At 32.6% G+C, this 21,811-nt stretch overlaps 1 protein-coding gene across 1 annotated transcript in view; it reads right to left on the bottom strand.

Annotated features, from left to right (window-relative positions):
• Positions 1-4,771: 4,771 nt before the first annotated feature.
• The window catches only part of LOC129224067 (uncharacterized), a 35,700-nt gene continuing 18,660 nt past the window's right edge, over positions 4,772-21,811 (bottom strand). Inside the window, exons 2-5 of the mRNA XM_054858467.1 lie at positions 18,129-20,082; positions 10,507-10,612; positions 8,130-8,325; positions 4,772-4,897 (exon numbers count right to left, since the gene is read on the bottom strand). Coding sequence (XP_054714442.1) covers positions 4,838-4,897; positions 8,130-8,325; positions 10,507-10,612; positions 18,129-19,722 — 1,956 coding nt within the window. The 5' untranslated portion in view covers positions 19,723-20,082 and the 3' untranslated portion in view covers positions 4,772-4,837. The remainder of the gene's footprint in view (positions 4,898-8,129; positions 8,326-10,506; positions 10,613-18,128; positions 20,083-21,811) is intronic.

The raw sequence follows: 21,811 nt of genomic DNA, 5'->3' as shown, positions 1-21,811 counted from the left end.
ATGAAGGTTCTTTTATAAGCACGTCTTCACGCTACCAATTGATAAATTTTAAGTAGTCGGAAGAAGAAAAGATAAGAATAGGAATGGTAAAAGTACGGATATTATTATTATTCACAGAATTGATATACTCTGAAAATTCAACGTGCAGCAAACTGCCATGCATGACTTAGATCATCATTTAAAATTGTCAGCAAAATATTTTTAGGATGTGCAAAAAAAAAAAAAAAAAAAAGAAAAAGAAAAAAAAACATTCCTCTGAAGGACTGGATCGATGTAACAGGTTGTCTGGCAAATAATGCAACAAATGAATAACTTGCCATAAGTTTCATGCATCTTCCTTGCATGATGAGTTGCACTTAATTAGAAACCAGCAAGGTGTATAAAATTTTAACAATGAATGAGACAGGCATTTTTTAAATTTGCTGTCGGATATTCTAGGTAGATGTACAAAAGCAAAATTCGACTGGCAGTAGTGAGCCATCTAGAATGACTGAAGGAACCAAGTGCCATTTGAAAAAGGATTACGGAGCAGTTGGCACTAATAACGGCTTCAAATATTTGCAGTAATTATTTTTGGTCTGTACTTAGGTACGCTGAATTCTCGGAGACTAGTACTTGGTCGTATATCCAAGTATTCTACTAAGCAATTCGTTGCCATAAAGCTGACATTTTCACCACTGCAGTGTCTATTCGAAATACGGTAGCGATCACACGTTTTTAGAAAAATTGTTCAGACTGACCCTTGTTTGTGAAGTGCTTGGTTTGTAATTGATACAACTGAATTCCGGATCATATTTGCCCGTACCTTCTGTTAAATATTCTCTATCCCTTTCTGTTTCCTCAATACCTTCATCAGGCCATCACGGGTCCTTTTTTTTTCTACTCCTCTCTCTTGATTTGTCTTTTGTTTTCCGTTCAAAGATATATTTTAATTTTCTTGTGGTTTTGATATCAACTTTTAAAGTAAAAATGTTTCTCTCTCCAAGCTGATCTTCAAGAAAAAGTTGTTCTTTGACAGGAACTTTGCTAAACTTATCACAGTAACCGCATTGAAATGGCACTTACAACAAGCGATACTGAAAAGTTGTTCCCGAGCTATGAATTAAAATAACTGAATCTTTGCGTAAAACGCATCTGATTTAAAACATTTTTTGTTCATCGTTTTCTTCAGGATTGCATGTTTGCTATGAAAATGTCGAATAATTCGAGTGATTAGTGTTTGCAAAACTACAGGAATAGAGGAACGATGCTATATCTCTTCCAACTTTGTGACTACGTCTTCTGAAATCTCAGTCACTGGACTCTCCGGAAGAACTAAACTATTTTTTTTTTTTCGTGTGCAAGAAATAAATAATAATTAAGTACATCTTCATAAGTAGGTAACACAGAATCAGACAAATTTTTGGTGTTCCAGAAATGGGATCTTTAAACATTTTCCTTTACTTTCGATCCAGAAAAAATTATCCTTCGAATGTTCTTCGCTCTTGCTGGTGTTAGAAATATCATTTCAATACGATCAAAATATAAACATACAATTTACTGTGTACTCGATGCTGTAGGAATGCGTCTGGAACTTTTCCCAGTCAAAATTCAAGATTGCATGACGCATTTAAATGGCATTTCCCATTATTCTTGGAGCTCGACAGCAGTGCCTCTTCAAATTCCAGACTTTTTACAACAAAACCATGCATTACCTTTTTTAAAAGTAAACGTTTTAAGACCAAATTTTTTGGAAGCTATTTCATGTGTTATTAACACATAAATGTCCTTTAGATGTAAAGAAGTTGCAATTACAATAATTTAAAAGCATACTTTTTGCATTAAAACCATTAAATTGTGATTAAAAAAAAAACAATATTAAAACTGTGCGATCGCAGCGCCTCCTGAAGATATTAACCGATTTTCGTCAAATTTTGCACATAAGCTATCACTAAAGACAACTTTTGGCAGCTATTAAAAGTTGATCTTAAAAAATTTTTATTTTTCGCCTCACCCTACTAAGTATCCTAGCAAGGCCAACCGTCAATTTTTTTGATTGGTCTTACAAAGAACCACGGGCTCTCATAGGAACACTAACAATATTTTAACTAAAATCGAAACAAAATTATTACTTTTTTCATTAGTGTGATAGCAAATCCTTACCTGATAATTTACAGAAAAAAATATAAGATATTAATAGGTTGTGTTTACATAAAAAGTTACCTTTTGCTAAGCGTGCAAATTACAATTTTGACGTCGACGACTGAGGCCTACGAAGCGAGGGCCCGCACTGACGAAATAGCGACATTAGCGACTCACCGCTGTGTCTGTATCCTTGAGTTTGATGAAGCTAGGTGTGAGTGAAAGGAATTTGTCATCTCATGACAATAACTATGATTTTTTATTGTTGGCCTTCAATGACCTTCCTTTCGTTCAATCAAGCAATCTATACTATTTAAACATGTGCGCAATCTATACTATTTAAACATGTGCACGTTCGTCTGCGAATGTGTCCTTAACCCAATCTCCTCCCGACTGGCAATGTATGAAAGGTCAATGCTGGTACTGTTGGATACAGAACATCTAAGGGAAGTCACTCCGTCTTGTCCCACCCTTCTAAACCTTAAGAGACCGGAAATAAGGGACCGGCCATCCAGTCCCTGAGGACACCTTTATTCCTGGATGTCTTCAGGACATTCAATTGTAAAGCATTAAAGTCATCAATTGTCACCTGCTTCAAGTGGCATTGAGCCGCCGCACAGACGGGTATTTGAGACAAAAAGCTGGCCGAAACTCGAAATTGTCAACTTTACTAATTATTGTCTTTCCTGAGTATCAAAACAGGTAAATAAACATGACAGTATGTTAAAGCGTTCTTTTTTGATTGAAATTAACCATAAAAAATTACCAGAAGTTGGAACTTAACATTTTCATAATTCGATTGTCCTTGTTTGGGACATTAAAGTTCAACAAACCGTCATTGTCTTGTTTTTCGCGTTAAACGTAATGTTAGAAGAAACATTTACTATGGAAGGGTTCGAGCGGGGTTTGTACTCCATTATTCATCAATTTGTATGTATATATTTTTATTATTTCTTTTAATGCCTTTCTTCAAGTCTCACAAAGACACATCCCCCTTTTTTTTATATTTTTTAAGTGAATGTTTTTACTTCATTTTACAAAAAGGAAGTATTGTATTCGCGAAAAAAATTTCACTCAAAAATCGGCCTTAATTTCCATTTTGCTCGCCCCCGAATGAATATCGATTGTTTTTTTTTTTTTTTTCAAACCGATCACACGTGGATACACATGCCTAAGAACCTATAGACACCCGAAAAATCCCTTTTGACGATCCCTGAGTTAATTACAACGAGTTTTCTGGTGACGTCCGTATGTACGTATGTATGTGCGTAAGTATGTGTAAAAGTTTGCACGAGTTTGTACAGAAAAATAATAAAGCTATAAATAGTAAAAATAACTTTCGCAAATTTTCCTGTTTTGATTATTTTTGGGTTCTCAAGTTACAGCCAGATGCATAAATTTAATCAACCACAGGATATTATAAATTAGACTATAGAAAGACAATTTGATGCTACGGACTTTCTAAGTCAGACCCAGAAATGAAACGGGGTGATATTTTTCACTTTCGATATTTTCCTTACAAGAGAAATATATAATTTCAGCTAGTTTCACTTTTATTTGCTTGAACTTTGCATTGAACAGCCTTTGTGTACGTCTTTTATTATACTTTGTAATTGCTTTTGAGTCGTACACATGACTGAAGCCATAGAACCTAAAAGTAATCAAAAAAGCTCAAAATTATGAAAAAATTAATGTGCTCTATTTATAGCTTTATTATTTTTTCGGGTAAATTCGGGTAAACTTTTGCTGCAGACTATCAAAGTAGACATTCCAAAGTAACATAGAGTATAACTTAGAAGTAGTACGAATGAGTACAAAGTGTTTAAAACCATTCATTTACATAAACAATTTCAAAAAAAAATGGATGGCATTTTTGTGAGGCTTCATGAATTGCACTAAAAAAATATTAACTGTCTTAAAAAGGAAAAATTGATAAATAATAGACTACAAACCTTCCCCAAGCCAAACCATAAAATTTTTTTCTTCTAATATAATTTTAACACCAAAAATAAGACGGTGAAGGTTTATTGAAAATCTCGAATGTCGTAAACAAAGACAAACGAATCATCAAAGTGCTAAGTTCCGACTGCTGGCAATTTTTTATACATAGTTTCAACGAAAAAAGAACACTTCCACATAATGGATGTTTATCCATCTGTTTTTAGCCTTAAGTCTGACACCAATCGGTAAAGTTGACATTTCGTTTTTTGGCCAGCTTTTTGGCTCAAATACCTCTCTGTGCGCATCAGGTGGAGAAAAACAACCGCTTGATTTCTTAAAAAAAATGGTTTTATCATGAAGACAAGTTCAATAGGTCACAGTGTTCATTTGAAAACGTAGAACTTACAAACGAGAGAAACAAATCGTCGTCAACAATTCGAACACGTAGAGAATTTATGTGCAAAATTTCCTTAAAATGCTGTAGAAAATCGAAAGTGTTTTAAGCTACGCAATTTATAGTTTGAATATATAAATGAAAACATTGTTTATTCTTCGTAAACCATACTTCTCTTAATTTTGTTTCTAGTTACTAACTTTTTTTTTTTCAAGGTTTTTTTGTATAACCAATATATTTATTTGATTTTCTTAGTTCATTCATTTGGTGCACATGTTTTTCTATTGGTTTAAAAATTTAAATCAATACTCAGTTTCTAAACATCTATATTTTATTGACAATGTATGTCATAAAAATTGAAAGAGTAGTTAAATGGTGAAATCAGTTATTGACGTCGCATTCTGGGATTTTACACAAAAACACTTCACCATCATGTTTCACCTGCAATGAAAATAAATTGTTACTGTATATTTTTTGTTAAAAAGAACGCAATAACTAAAATAATTTTAATGCAACAATATCATTTCAAATGATTGCAGGAGACAATATTAATATACAGGGGGATTATAATTCAAAACGATCTTACGTAAAAGACATTATTTATTGAATAGCTCGAAAATATTATTCCTATGAAAAAAATACTGAATATTTCCAGACGGTGACGTTGAAAACGAATCATTTTTCATTTTTGACCTCAGTTTTGGTTAACGGCAATTCTACTGTCGTACTCTTAAAGCAATTTTGCACTTTTGGTACCCTTTTTGACGCTTTAACTATTGTTTGGTGCAATATAACCGACTACGGCTCTTACGGTAAAAAAAGATTAGCTAAAACCAACCAGCTAATCTTCTTTTATATTGTGTACATTATTGCATTATATTATTTTTAAATGTAATTTAGATACCGTAATAATACAACCTCTAATAAAAAAAAAAGTCCAGTGAGGGAAGTCAGAACGACCGATCTGGCATTACTGGCAAAATAAAATGCTGCACCTGTGTAGCCACCGGTGTTGACCATCTGCCCCATCCGTTGTTCAGTTGAGCGCTATTTGTGTTCCGTGAAAGGCTGTTTTACAAACTGCTTGTTTAGTGCGTTGGTTCTTAAATGAAAAGAGGAAAATGAATGAACAAGGATTAGTTTAATGTTTGCCTAAGAAGTTGTTGCCAAAAAATAGATGGTGCAAATTGAAAATCCACCACACTCACCAGATCCCAATCCTCCAAATTTCTTCCTATTCCCATGACTCAAACTCGCTTTTAAAAGAAAGATAATTGACGATATATCTGAAATCTGATAAATGTGACGAGACTTTTTGAACAGAAAAGCAGACACCTTGCAAAATTTCTAGGACATGTATAGCAGATCTCAGCGATGCATAGTTATGGGAGGTGACTATTTCGAATGACAGCCTGGTTGCTTTGGTTAATAGTTCAACGACGTTAATGTTAAAGCACTATTCACCGAACTTTACTGTCCGCGATTGTATATAATATCTTATACAATAGTGTGATTCGAAAAAATCGATTTTTTTTTCCGAAGCGCGTTACCTCTCAAAGGTGTTAGTTCGGTATCTCAAGTGGGGAAAAATAATTTTAAAAAATCTAAGTTGACATCTTCAGCTCGCTGAAAGTTTGAAAAAATATGCTAAAAATTGAAATTTTCAGAAAATAATAAAATTAAGTTTTTTTTTGTATCATTACATAATGAAACAGCCATAAATTGACTGTTTACAGCGTAGTTTGAGCCCAACAAACCATTTTATAGCTTTTACATAAGATCTTTAGATCGCGCATACGCTAGGCAGGAGATTTGGCAGGCCTAGATTGGGCAGGAGATTTTAGCCCAATTTAAGGCGTGTGCGCAAACGAAAGATCTTATGTTGAAGCTATAAAATATTTTTTTAGGTTCAAACTACGCTTTTTTCTGACAAGTTATGGCTCTTGCGTTGTAAAAACATGATTTTTTTTTTTTTTGAAAAATTCAATTTTTAGCATATTTTTTCAAAATTTCATTCTCATACGCGAACTGAAGGTGTCAACTTAGATTTTTTTTTATTACTTTTCCCCAATTGAGGATACGAAACTGCAACTTTTGAGAGGCAACGCAATTCTGAAACAAAAAAAAACGATTTTTTTTTTCGAACCACCATTATACAGTTATCTGTATATTTTGTATCGAAAATTTGTTAAATCATTGGAACACCCCAAAATTTATTTTAATAAACAATATTAAGAGAAAGTAAGAACTTGAATCGTTAATATACTGAGTACATAGAAATTCTACAATAAGAAAGAAAAAAAGGAACAGTGATTCAGGGGGAGTAGAACAATTCCTCCCTCACTGATGGTACCCCTTTTCTCCCGCTGCAGGACTTTTTCTTTTTTAATGCTTCTCACGTAAAGCATGCGAGCCATAACTTGACTGTTAGATTTCAAAAAAAACTTTGAACACACTATGCAGTTCTAACATTTTAGTTTCACAAAAAACACAATTGAGAAAATCATAGAGAAAGTAGGAACTTGTTTTTCCTCTCAAGGTATGGAACAAGGTTTGCTGTTTTAACAGCAAACAATATACAGTCAATTTGCGATTACTCGAACTCCGATAACTCGAATATTACAATAAGTCGAAGTTTTTATCAAGTCCCGACCCTTTGTCTTTGATTCCATGCTAATTATTCTCAATATCGGACTCCCTTTAACTCGAAGTTTTTTAAAGATGACTCGAAATTTATTTCGATTGTACCTTTATTTAAAGACTGACCTAAGTTAAGACACGTTTCCCTTCATTCTTTAATTCAATCATTTGCTGTAAGTTCCTGAGAGACAGAGTGAGTTTTCTTTACTATTAAAGATGTCTAAGATCATGCAGTCACTTTGTCAATGATATTAGAAGAAAAAGAGAAACTTCTAATGCGGTTGAATCCACGAATCCCAATTAGAAACGAACAAAGATGTGCACTTTTCCTGAAAGAATCAACTCTATTCAACTGGTTCCATCAGTATCGAAATCAAAACCATGCTTTTGATTTTTTTTCTCTCAATATTTTTGAACTGTGCATATTGTGCTTCAAAATTTTAAGTTCTGCAATTTTGTCTGTTATATGTACATATTAATTAAAATATTCAATATTTTTTCATATTAAAACGTCAAAAACCGAAACTAGTGGTAGGAAGAACTTCCGATAAGTCGAAGTTTTTCGTCGGTCCCTTTAGATTCGAGGTATTGCGAATTGACTGTACTATACTTCATGTAAAAATCCGAATCAACTATGTGTCTATTGGTGTTCCGTTTAGTGGAAAAAATATAAATAAACTTTCATTTTTAAGACATAAATATAGGCGTCTCAATAATGACGGATGACGGTGATTATGTTTTATCCAAAAAATCTACTACGATGCAAAAATGTAACTTGAAATTTAAAAGTATTCTCTACATCGATAGCTGTCTTAAACTGCTTGATTAATTCATGTCTAATCTCTTACTTGAAAATTGACGCGTCATATAACTGTAAAAACAGAAAGAAGAGCCTTTCAAACGGTTAATCTATCAACAGCAAAGAAAACATCTTGATCGAAAAAAAAAAGGCTATGAGTATTTTAGCTTACGATTTTGCTATTCGTCGTTTTCAGCATCTGACCAAATACGTTGTGCTTCGTTCTATACTTACTGGCAACTGGTTTCCACATGGATAAGATTTTGGTTTACAGGAATCCTTTCGAATGCATCTTCCAAACTGCCGGATGCAGCGGAAATCATTCGCAAGACACTTGGGACACCGGATATCAGGTTGCGCAAATCTGCAAGCCCGGCAAGATGTATGCTGGCAAGAGCCCTGACACCTGCGAGTCATCTCAGCAGCATTTCTGGAAGAACAAACAGTCAAAACATCCAATATACTGACAGTTCGGTTACCACATCCAGAGATGCAGTTTTGTCATTATTGTAGACGCATCAGTTTGGAATAGTGAGTAACCGAGCTGGAGGCATATGTCATGTCATTGAAATAGTCAGAGCTTGATCTAAGAAAGCGTGTTTAGTTGTACGCGTTTCGCATTGGTAAAATCATTGAAGACATCGAACGAATTTATGAATAGTCAAGCAAACCTTTAGTTTATTTACGCTCGTATTCACGAGACGATTCAATCCTCGGTCAGGTAGCGATACCGCCGGTAGAAACCTTTTCCAACCAATAACGTCCATTTTCAACAAGTTATATGACTCTCAGTAGGATAATTGAACTGCAGGTTGAATCCTTCTAATTGGTTGAAGAATGCTTCGACTAACGGTTTGGCTGTCTGACCGAGGGTCGGCAGTAAATACAGGCGTAAAGAACTTAAGCTACGGTTAAGGAAGGTGTTTGACTGAGAGTCGAACAATCTGGTGAATACAGGCGTTAGCTTTTTTGTGCAGTACTCCGCATTTAGTTGTTGCACTTTACCACTGTTTTTTACGATGATAGGTGTGCCACGGTGCTGTACTTAAAAATGGATCAACTAAGCAACAGTGTCAGTGCATTTAGTTGTATTTTAAGTATGGAACATAGTTGGAGGCAGACCTTAATTTACAAGAGCTATAAAGAAAATAAAAAAATTTAAGAGTGGACAAGCAAACATTTTTTAACACAGGCACAACGGTTTATTTAGTTTTTTGTGCTATGCTCCATATTCAGTAGCATTACTTTAATATTAATTTTCTACAGCGATAGTTGCACCACGGCACTGCATTTACAAAAGAATCAGTTAAACACTAATGTCAATGCAGTTACTTATAGTTATAAATTCTATATAGAATACATTTGGAAACAGAGATTAACTTATATGGACTATGAGGAAATCTAACAAATTTATGAATAGTCAAGCAAACAATCACTTTATTTAGTCTTTTTTTGCTGTAACCCGAATTTAGTCGCTGCACTGTAACTCTAATTTTTCACGATGATAGATACGCCACAGCGCTGTACTTAGAAATGGATCAGCTGAGCAATAATGTCAATGCAATAGTCTAGGAATTCTATCTAGAATATAGTTGGAAGCAGAGTTTAACTTGCGTGAGAAGTGATGCAATCTTATTTCCTGTTTTTGTTTTAAAATGAGTTTTTATGTATTGAATGGAATATAGTCCTGTTGAGTTTGAAAAGTACACAAGACTACCATCACTTTCTGTTAGAAGCTAAACCTTGGTTGAAAGTAATTGATTGGGTTTGGAATCTTTCAGCATTTAATATCAAACATTTTACACAAGCTACACAATTACAAATCCTACGATTGATTTTTCTTTCGAATGAAAAATAACGGAAAGATTCATTCAAAAATCTTGAAAATACTTTTGTTATTAGCAAGTGCTGTTCCGAAAAGGATGTTGAAATTATGTTTTGGGAAGTTTAATCACATAATTCTGCTTTGATTAAGAGAAATTTAATTTTATTTTCAAGCCTAAAAGAAAAAATATGAACATTTGTCATTGAAAATTTATAAACAGGAATTTGAAGTTATTGTGCAAAATCTGTATTTCTGAATTAAACGAACAATGTCACATTGTAAATTTCTAATATAGAAAGCACAAGAGCCCTAAAATTACTCTCGCACATAATTAGTCTGAAGTCGTATCAATTAGCCAAACTTTTTTCTCGTCATTAAATTTCAAAGAATATTATTGGGTATGTTTTTTGAAACAAATGCACTAAGTAATCTGAGCATGACTATATTTAAATATTTTAGACGGAGCATGTGTGTGTGCCTTTGTTTGTTTATTTATATTTTTTTCATTGTTTTGAAGAACATCCGTCTCTGAGAAAGGTAAATTGGTTCTATGCATTTTTGCATCGGTCCAGCGATTTTTAGGAAGTTTTGCTTGAACTCATTAAAAACAAATAACACAGTAGAGAAAATATTTTTATTTCTATTTTGACAATTCGTCTTAAGTTTTCAGATCGACAAAATTTTCAGCGCCCTCTATAACTAATAACCCTAAACTATATCCGTTTAACAGACTCATGTTCCGTCCGAAAGTTAAAGTTATTTTTAAAAAAAAATCGAAATACTTACATAGCCGAGCAAATCGCTCTTGGGTTTTTCATGCAGAATTCCGGTTCACATTTCGGTTTACAATTGCTTTTAGTCCAGCTAATATCTGTTTCAAGCTTTGTAGCAACTGCGAAATGGAAAAAAAATATATATTTTTAAACATTGAAATTTTATTGGGATTGCAGAGAAATATGAAAAAGGATTTGGTACAAGCTAACAAAAAACGAATGTTATACATCTGAGTAGTCTTTACTATTTCAGTCTTCCCCACTTATGGGAATGCGAGGAAAGCTGAAAAAAATAAATAATTTACAATTTTTGAAATGAGCTAATTGAAAACTAGTTTTGAAAATTACAGTACAAAATGTGAATGTTTTTTTCCCTTTTGGTAGCAAATTTGCACATTAAAAAACTGGAAAATCATCATTTTGCCCTATACATTTGGCAAAGCTATACACGTTAAAATATTTTATAAATGAAATATTTTATATTTGAATTTCAAATACTTTTCTTTGAATGAATAAAGCAATTGATGAATAATTGAACGATGAAATTATTGAGTAAACAAATAATTAAATTGAAAGTGAATGAATCAATAAAAAATGAATGAATAAAAGATGAAATATATGCGTAAGCAAACTAGTGAATAATGAATAAATAATTGAGTTATTAAACTGAAAAAAAATCTTAAGGGAAGTTGGCACCCTTAAACCTTTTTTTAAAAAAATATTTTCTTTTCAGTTTTTTATTTATTTAAATCAAGAGCTTTCAGGCTTCGTCAAATTCGTGTTTTCATGTAGATTGAAAATAACTCAATTGAAATATTAATGGAGCTGGAATGAATTAAAATGTTCATACAAATTAACTTTCAAACGTGGTTTTCTAAACAAAACGTCAATTTTAAAAGCTAATGTTTCTTTTTCTAGAAAACTACTTCTTACATCGATTTGATATTTTCACCACATTTTATTCATACGTTCATGATTACACTGAAGTGAAATTTTTGCTTTAGGACTCACACGTTTTCCTAAACAGCTGTTTTTATGATCAAAAACGTTCATTTTTCTAATTTATTAAATTTTAACTATTGGTTAAAATTTAATTAATTATGAAATAAACAAAAGCGCCTTAAAATATCACTTTAATAGACTCTTAGGTATTTCTTGAAAGCACTGTGAAAATGAGTTTCTATCATTAAAATTTTTTTATTAAAAGGTACGCAAAGTTTAGCAATTTAACATTACTCATATAAAGGTGCCGACTCCCCTTAAACTCTAGAAATGAAAATATACTACCAAGTATTCTTAGTCTTCTAAATGAAAAAAAATATATTTGAAGAAAGAGATTCACACACACACACACACACACACACACAAAACTATGAGTTATACAAAACATACAGGGTGTTCCGTTTTAACCTGCAAGACCTTTATTTTATCGTTAGTCCTAGATGTATACTTATAATTGCAAAAATGTTCAAACTCAGATGCTGAGTTAATAAAGTAAAAATAAAAAATAAGTCAAAAAATACAAAATTTAACTTTTTATACGGGCCCCAGGTCCCGTAACTTATATTTAGGGAAAAAATCTTCATTGAAAAATAATTCCAACACAAAAAGTTTGACATTGGTAGGATCAATATTCACCGAGATATGAAACACAGCGTTAAGTGACTTACACCACTTTTACCTCACCGTCAATAACCCCTTTTGGGAGAAAATGTAGCGTCAAGGGTTTAAAATTATATGTGTGCATAGAGTTTTTCAAATTGTTCGAGGCTTTGTAGTGTGTTTTTGCGTATCATAGCATAACTTTTGCATTTATTTTTGAATAGTAATGAAAAATATAAACATTTGGTTTTTTAACTTTGACAACTAGTCATTCATCTGAAAGGGCGATACGTTTCAATTTCATCTTCTGGGTGGTCCCTAAAAACTTTAAACTCGTATATCTCCTTGAGTTTGGGTCGCATAAATGTCAAATGTTTCAGTAATAGTTTTCAATGGCCATTATTTATCTAAATATTAGTTAGGGGACCTAGGGCCCGTATAAAAAGTTCAATTTTGTATTTTTGACTCATTTTTATTTTTACTTAAACTTTCAATATCTTAACTCAGTACCTGATTTTGAAAATTTTTGCAATTGGAAATGTTCAACTGGGACTAACGATTGCGAAAATAAAAGTCTTGCAGGTTAAAACGGAACACCCTCTATATAAATAATCCGCCATCATAAAATACATTACAAAAATGACTGGATATATTTCTCATACAACAGAAGCCAAATTGTCATAAGAGAAAGAAAAAAATCTTCAAACCATGTGGTTGATTTCATTTAGAAAAGTCTTTCCTGAAAATTAAAAAATTATTTGGGAAAATTTACTTTGTGATAAATAAATCATCTACAGAATTTCTAAACAATGCCTCTGGAGATCAAAATATTGAGAAAAATAAAGAACGTATGTTTTGTAACTTCTCTGTTGAATTTGTTCCATAATCAAGAGAAAAACATTTCCATCCGTTTCTTTACTTTTTTACGGAGCTCGAGATCATAATTTATAGAAGATTGATGATAACTTTTGCTGGAAGAGAACGTTGGAACACAAAACGTTTTGCTTTAGGGAGGTAAAAGTCATTTTTCTAAATTAAATTTTCGTAATTCCATACGTTTCTGTGTAGAAATCAGAAATATTTTCATCAGAAATATTTTCCAACGAAGGTTAAAGACTTGGAATAAATTTTTTAAATATGTTTCTGAGCTCTAATTTTTATTTATTAGTTGTGTTATCAAAAGCATCTTGAAATAAAAGAGGTTTTTACAGTCAAAGTGACAGTAAAACGTTTAGTTAAATGTTATGCTTTCCCTCTCTACTTCATTTGAATAGAACAAAAATACTCAGCGTTAAATAATTGTATTTATATTGCCATTAAAAAAATTCATCGAATTCTACAATTGAATTAGTTAGTGAGAAGCAAAGGAAAGAAAGTGGACATTTTCAAGTTTTGAGTAAAACGCGTTTAAAGATAAGGTCCTAGGTATTCTTTCATTAAGAAATTTTTTCTGAATCATGCTGTATAATAGAACCTACAGTGGAGCCCGCTTATTAGAATATCGGTTAAAAGAATATCCCGCTTAATATAATACAATTTCAATGTAGCAAACCAGTGTAATGTCTTATTTTGATTCCGGTTAATGGAATATCAAGCTTATTGGAATATTTTTTTTTTTTTTTTTTTTTGTGGAAAAATGGCTATTTTATTAAGCGGGTTCGACTGTAGTACTCTCTTGCCCTAAGACAAAGGAGAGGTTCGCCTAGATTTTGTACAGGTTATCTTCATTTTTTTAATTTTATCACTTACATCCCTCTGCTTCTCACTTCCACAATGGGGTAGTTTCCAAAATTTTTAAAGTATTTTTTTCTGAAAGAGCATGCTTAAAAACATAGAATCTGACCATTTTTTAAATAATTTCTTTAAGTTTAATATTTTTAAAAAAATATTTAAATCGGTGCTCTTTCATCGTTTAACGCTTCTGCCGATGACATCACAAATGATGAAATGCCATTCAATGTTGCCATTGACGGTCCAAAATATTTAAGTCGCATCTTTACTCACGTGGATTGGCAACAATATGGTTGATAGCAAGCGTAGAGCGCAATATTTGATTCGCTTGTTGATTATCATGACGTGGAACGTGGTAGAAAGATGCGCCAAAATGCATCATTTGTGACGTCATAAAGACCACGCCTTGTTTTTAAAATCGGACGTTTGAAAAAAAATAATTTAAAAATAACTGTTGGAAAAATGAAAATATTTTCTGGGTCTATGTTTTTTTTTTTTTTTTGCTCATTATATTAATTTCAGGGACTAAACGTAGTACTTTTGACTGAAGGAAACAACCCCATTGATGCGTTGTGGCAACTACAGTGTTCTCTTAGTGGTAATGTAGTGTTTTCTTGTTCTTTTAAAGTGTTGCATTAATACTATAAACTGTCTGAAGATTCGTTTAGCCCCAAAGAAGGAACGGAATATTTCACGTATTTTACCTCTGAAGCTAATTTCTTAAAACGCCGAAGAGTAGGGTATCGAAGTTCTAGAATTGCTAATTGCAGGGTCAGAAATGCTTTCATTATGCAGTGATTCTCAGTAGTGATTCTCAGCCGGTGGTCCGCAGAAAAATTTGACCGGTCCTGAAAGATTTTTGCTTGCCTGCAATAAAACATGTTCCTACTTAACAATAATTAAAAAAAACATTAAAAATACCCTGTATGACATTTTAACGTGTATTTTTGGATTTTTTTTTTCTTTTTAATTTTCCTGCAATTTTTCTCCAATATTAATTTACTTGTACATAATAGTTACTAAAGTTACTTATTTCATCACTTAAGTATTTTTTGAGAGTTCTTGAATGTACTACGTAAAGTTTTATTTATTTATTTTTATTTAAAAAAATCCTCGCCAATGCGAAACCCTTTTCCACAAGTTTTTGATGAATATGTGAGTTGAAGGGTTTCTTTCTTTCTTTTCTTTTTTTTTCCGAAAAAACACAAACGGAAAAAAAATAAAAACTTTACCGGTCCAAATTTTTTTAGAAAAAATTTAACAATGAGGTAGTAAAACTTTTTTTTTTTTTCAAAAAAAAAACTTATCGGTTTGCTGCTCAAAAATGGTTGAGGAAAGCTGTAGTAGGGTGCTTTCTACGAGAGTTTAAAAGAGCGAAGGATTCCTCTTCAGGTACTGAAAGCACGAAAGCAGCTTAGGACATGTATAATCATTCTGCTAAACACTACAAATGTTAAGAATCAAACCTCTTCAGAAATAAACAAACCAGCTTTTTTAGTGACTTCCTTTTAGTGTCGCAAACTCAAGACGTTTTTCGCTTTGATGAAAGAGTTTCTTGCAAGTCCAAAACATGCGTATTTGACAGTTTTTCAATTTTTATTTCAATGACACTGATTTTATCATCTTGAAATACGCATTTCATTGCATGCACTACCACTGCAGAAAACTTTTGCACTACTGAACTGTTCCCTTTATCACATGAAAAATTCTGCCGTGGGTAGTAATGCAAATTTTTTATTTCTTTTATTTTTATTTTTTTTTTCTTTCTCTTTTGGCATTTCTGTCGTCTAATGTACGTTAAATTTATTGTACAAGCTTGTTTATTCGGTTTCCGCTGAAAAACAAAACCATCTAATTCCAACATTTTCTTTTTGTAAGTATTGAACCCAAAACGCGGTTTTTTTTTTTTTTTTTCCAAATATCTCGAAGATTCATTTCTACAGATGCTGCCGTTTACTTGCCCAAGGCGGAACTCATTTCTGACCCTGTAACGCTATGTGACTCCGAATCGTCTATGTATAGCTTATTACCTCTTAACCATTTAAGGACCATATGGGTCATATATGCAGTGTTGTCAGATTGGGGGAAATTTTCCCGTTTTGGGGAAATCTGGTGATCTCTGGGGAAATGTTGACTAGTATCAACTTCAGGCGCTACTATTATTTATGTATTTATTACTAGTGGCACCCGCATGGCTTATTTGTCCGCAATAGAAAATTAAAAGGTATTTTGGTTCCCCTGTATATTTACAAATAATGCATGATTAATTTCTCGCCAATTGGCTTTCCCTTGTTACGGTTCCACGTTGTCATAGCTTGGTAATTTACTCCTTCATCTTATGATAATTTTGTTCTTAAAATTGGAATAGAAAAAGAACAAAATCGAATTTTTGAAAAATCGCCTTGAGGTGCACATCCGTATGCTACAAACTAATTTTGTGCCAAATTTCATGAAAATCGGCGTAACGGTCTAGGCGCTATGTGCGTCACAGAGATTCTGACAGACAGAGAAACTTTCAGCTTTATTATTAGTAAAGATAAAGAAAGATAAAGAAGACAAAAAAAAATTGAAAATGGGAAGAAAAAAAAGTTGGGGAATTTTATGAGAAAATTTCGCTATTTGGGTTAAAAAAAAATTTCAGGAGACAAAAATATTAAAGGAAGTCGATTCATTTTATGAAAATATTAGTGGAAAAATAATTTTTGAATTTGGGGAATTTCGATAGAAAACATCGCTTTTTGGGGAAAAGTATGAATTGAATTGGGGAAATCTGGATTTGACCATCTGGCAACACTGCATATATGTCCCCTATTGGACATATATGTCCTCTTAGTTCAAGTTGATTTATAAATTACCGAAAGCTAATAATTTACTAACCATACTCATCGTTACAGCGTATATTTCTCAAAGGGTTAACGTTTGAACTATTTTTTCAGATTCACCCTGTATACACAGAGTCAAGTGATTAGTTAATGATCAAATACTAAGTAAATTTGCTTTTTGTTTCTCCAATATGCAATATTATTTACCACTTTTAATATGTTTGCCTCACATTTATGAATACGATTCAATCATATGGAAATGAGGTAAACTGATACTTAATGATGTAGAGGTTTCTTAATATTTGTTTCCCAAAACTTGGAAAGAAACAGAACTCTCAAATGTTGTAATTATTTATGAAAATACGTTTTAGATTTTTTCACGTTCTTCATATAATCATGAAAATGTTGCAAACTTCTCCATTTTTTAAAAAATAAAAAAAAAACTCTTTTTCTGTGGTCATTTTGTGTCCTAAACAATTTAACACTCTTCTTGGGACAAAATTTGCAATCACCCACAAAGATATTTGCGATATTTATTCATTGATCTAAACATGCATCTGGAGAATTTTTTTTAAAACTATTTATGAAAATTATCAAATGTAAAATCAAACTTGTACTAATTTCTGAACTTTTAAACGGATCTAGTTTTGGAAGTCTTCTATGTTCAAAAAGTTAAAACAACGTTTAAAGTGCATCAATTAGAAGAAAATTTCCGTCACGTGTTTTGGGGTTACAAGGACCCCTTTTACAATGCTAAGATCTTGTGGGTGAAAACACATTCGACAAAAGTAGGCTTTTTTAGGATATCTTCTTCTCCATTACCTCATTTTTCGGTATTGAAAAAGGGGTTCATTGAAACCCCAAAACATCTGTGCACATTAATTGTTTTTCTAAGGCTTGAAAGTTTTCACATGGAAGAGAACATTTCAAGCGTTTTAACCCTGTATTGCTCGAACTATTATCTCATGTAGAAAAAAATATTAATGTGCACATGTTTAACTTGCGTCAGTACCTACAACCAAAGTGTAAGGCAGCCATATGCACTACTCAAGTCACATTGGTCAACAAAGGAAAAATACCAAAAGAGCCCGGATGGGAGGTCACCCGATGTCACTGTGACCTTCCAAAATGTTTCGTTATTCGGCAATTCTGTCGGACTATTCGGCAAATGTGGAGACAGCCCTAAAAAGACATTTTTTTTAACTTTTAATTGCAATAACGAGGGGTTTTTTTTTCTCTTTATTATGATGTTTTAATTAATCGTACTCATGCGTGTATGCTCGTATTTCATCATTCGTTAAAAGTTGAAGTGTTGTTCGGTATATTAAAAATGTTTTCTCTCCCAAAACTGAAGATTCGGGGCGCCCCTGGCTCTTATAGAGAAAAATTGATGAAATAGAATGTGACTATAGAATTACGGTGGACAGTATAGGGATAAATTCAGGTTTATTATACAGACGTAAAAATAAACAGTACTTACATTTTTTGCAGATTCCTCTGTGCACTTTGTAAACTCTCTTGATTCCTTCCCTGAAGAAGCTTACGACTGCAGGTGGTTGTGGTTCGCAGAACAGATCTCTATCACATTTTCCCAAGTAGTCATGCTGACCACCACACTTCTCTCCTTCCAATTTTGCACATACGCGGCAGCACCCGCATATGTCTAGTGTGTAGCCACCGCGACATTGTAAACGTCTTTTCTTCTGCCTGTAGCAGTGGATTTGTTCACAAGGTGGACAGAGAAGAGATTCCTCAGAACCGAAGACAGATCGTTTCTGCTTGTGGCACGAAAATCCATCATCGAAAAAATGAGTAGTCACTGGTTGATCAGTAAATTTATTCTTACTTGATAATCCTTTCGTTTTTATTTCACTTTTTGGAGTTAGAAAAATATCCGTAACTGAATTTAAACTACTTGAAAATGATTCCTCGTCGTACTGCACCACCAACTTGCCTATAGTACCATCTCGGGAGAGATTATTTTTTCCCACCATTGCAGAATTTTTTGTCTCCTCATAATGCTGCATTACTTTGCCATTACTTCCTGCTGCATAAAGTGCAGTGCCGACTGTTTTGGTGGGGTTCATCTCATTCAGAACGTTTTTCGTTGTTTCCTCTAAACTTGTTAATGAGCCTTTATGGTACATTAAATACTGCAAAGTATTGATTTCCTTGCCAGTAATTGTATGTTTTGAATCCGGGAAGGCATCCATTAGGTTTCCAGCTTCGTTAACATTATTTTGAGTTACATCTGTTGCATGATTTAAAGTTAATAACTCTAAATATCTATCTTTTTGAGTTCCACTTGTAAAATATTGTGCAGAATCCTCTTCGGAGATTGAGTTTGAACTATCTTTTAACATAGGTAATATGTCTCCCTTATCATGTTCTGTTTTCTGATTATTTTTCTGTAAATCTTCTTGAGATAGAATTCTTGACACAAAATTGGTAGTTTTCGGACTTGGAATTGATTTCCTACCTTGGAATATCTCCATACCATAAGTACGTACAGGATTCTGTGTACAGTTATTCGTTCTGATTCCAGTTGAGATGTTTGATGCGGTTAATATATCAGCACTAAACCCTTTTATTGTTCCGTTTTCAGGAACCTCTTTTTGTAAAGCCTTGATTTGTAATGTATCCGAGAATTTTTTTGCATGTCTTACCCATTCCTGACCATGCAACATTCTATTATTAATTATATCTTGCTGTGCATGTTCAAGTTCCTTCTTTATATTTTGCTTCAGCAGAAGTTGTGATAATAGTTCTCTTGTACCTTGCGTTTTGGGTGCGTGTGTAATGCTGTTTCTGCCAACGGTATTCAAACTACTCATATTTGAAAACTTTCGAAGCAGTTGAGGCATTGCTTTCTTGTTTGCTCTAATTGTGTTCATGGACTCATAGAATTTCTTTCCTTCGTTCAGCGAGTAGGAGTTGTTCCTTATAAAATGCATTTCACTTTTCTCGCTTTGAACTACGCCTTTTCTCAGTATTAAATCATCAGATTTATTCAAGACTTTTGCTTTAACAGCCATGGAAACAAAGATCAAGATGGCAACAAGTGCAAGATTCATGTTTAAGCATGACAAAATTTATTTTTGGAGAACTTGTGTAAATAAAACATAAATGATTTTAAAACTATCCACGATAATACAAAAATATAAAGTCTCTTCGCATATTCAGAACATCAGTTATAGTTAACATTCTACAGAAATAAATTATGAAATTCTCAAAAAAAATTCTGTAAAGTTTAAGAAACAAATTCAGCAAGATTTAAATATTTTTTTGAAACATTTTAAACCTTCAATAAAAATGAAGTAAGTTCTGCATAATAAGAGCGTCGATTAAGTTTTTCTGTCCCTTTGGCAAACGCTTCTGAATTGTACATTTATACACATGTCCATCTTCTTCCTTTCAAAGGGTTTTGCCGTATCCTGAAAAAGTAATTACAAAACGTTAAGCTGCAATCACAGTTATAGAAATGTTGAAATAATATTGAAATTACTAAAAGAAACGTACTTTTTTATTTAGAAAATACTGTTCTCCTAGACAATTTTGAATTATAGTAGGTAAAAATTAATTACACATTTATCTTTTTAAAACCATCATTAATTATACTTATATATAAATATTTATAAATACTTACTAAGCAAATCTTCAAAGATATTTTAAAATTTATTGAATATTTGCCATGTTTCTTTTTTGCCTATTTTTTGAGAGAGGGTAGGGAAAGGGAGAGAAGATAAGAAAGCAAATGTAGTATGAAATCAGAACCATTGATTTTAGTTTTGAAATCAAGATTTTTGAGGAAGTTCTCACTATAACACTCTCCGACACAAGTGCATTCAGAATTTATTAACATTCTACGGGGGAAAGCTCATAACAGTCATTACATTTACATAAATTACTGTATTAGGATTGGCAATAGGTGTTAAAACCAAGGGTTGTAGGCAGCTGACACCCCCTCCCTTGCTGTGCCTTTGCTGAACTTTTATCAAGTTTATTGCAGTAAATTTTAGTGAGCATAAGAGTACTGGTTTTCAAACCTAAAGAAGGTAACGTCCAAGCATCCTACTGACATTTTTATGCATTCATGGACATATTTTATATCATTTTAAAATTAACCATCCAAAACCTTGCGACCGATATGCTGGAGAGAAGTGAAGATGTCTCAAATGTAGTTCCAAAAAGCAGTTTCTTAAAAACTACTGTCCAATCACGTTTCACTGGGAAAATTGGAAAGCGACCAATAAAGGAAAACTGAAACAACTGGGGTCCACTTGAAGGAAAGGATGCTTGCTCTTGTTCATTGATTATTGTACTTAATAATATTTTAAATTAGCGGATTGTAATCAAAAACATGTTTTCAAAAAGAACAAATTGACTACAGCAAAAACTGATAGCTCAAAAGTTATTGTAACATAATTATTTAATTTACAGTTATATCAAAACATATGAAGCAGAAGTTCGCACCCCTAACAACTAATGAACGCATCCGTTTCATTTGCCCAGTGGTCGCCGATGATATCAAATGTTTAACGACCTCTTTTACTTAAGCAGTAAGTTACCGCTCTTAAGGGGGTCCGGGACACAAAAATCGACAAATTTTGCATTTTTTTTTAATCATTTAAAAAAACTTCTCCGTTTTTTTATGCTAAAAGGACGTTTGAATCTTGTTTCTATCTTAATTAGAACGAAAGATATAATTGTTTTTATTGCATGCATTTAACTAATATTATATTTAACTTTAAAACTTTAAACACGTTTTTCTCCATGATGCAATTTTTCCCAATTTTTTGCATTCAAACTCTTATAAGCCAGGAGCTGATAAACATAAAGTAATGAAATTTGGAGCATATCTTTTGCAAACAGTTTACTATGTTCAGTAAGTTACCGCCCTATACTATGACTTTTATTCGGCAAATTTAAAAAAACGTTCACTGCGAAAATGTGATTTTTTTTTTAAGTATCTTCGAATTTTTTGAAATTTTTCTTCAAATATTTTCTATTTTTCATTGAATTAATATTTTCTAAATCGCCGAATAAAAGTTAAAGCTTAGATATTTGTGCATAATGTTTTGAAAAAAAAATTGAAACTTGACTGAGAATATTTTGAGTTTTAGCGATTTAACGCAACCCCATTTTTTAAATAAATAAATTTAA

Source organism: Uloborus diversus, chromosome 6 (assembly GCF_026930045.1).
Source record: "Uloborus diversus isolate 005 chromosome 6, Udiv.v.3.1, whole genome shotgun sequence".
Taxonomy (NCBI): Eukaryota; Metazoa; Arthropoda; class Arachnida; order Araneae; family Uloboridae; genus Uloborus; species Uloborus diversus.
The sequence above is the reverse complement of the archived record's forward strand: the minus strand, read 5'-3'. Positions and strand labels throughout refer to the sequence as shown.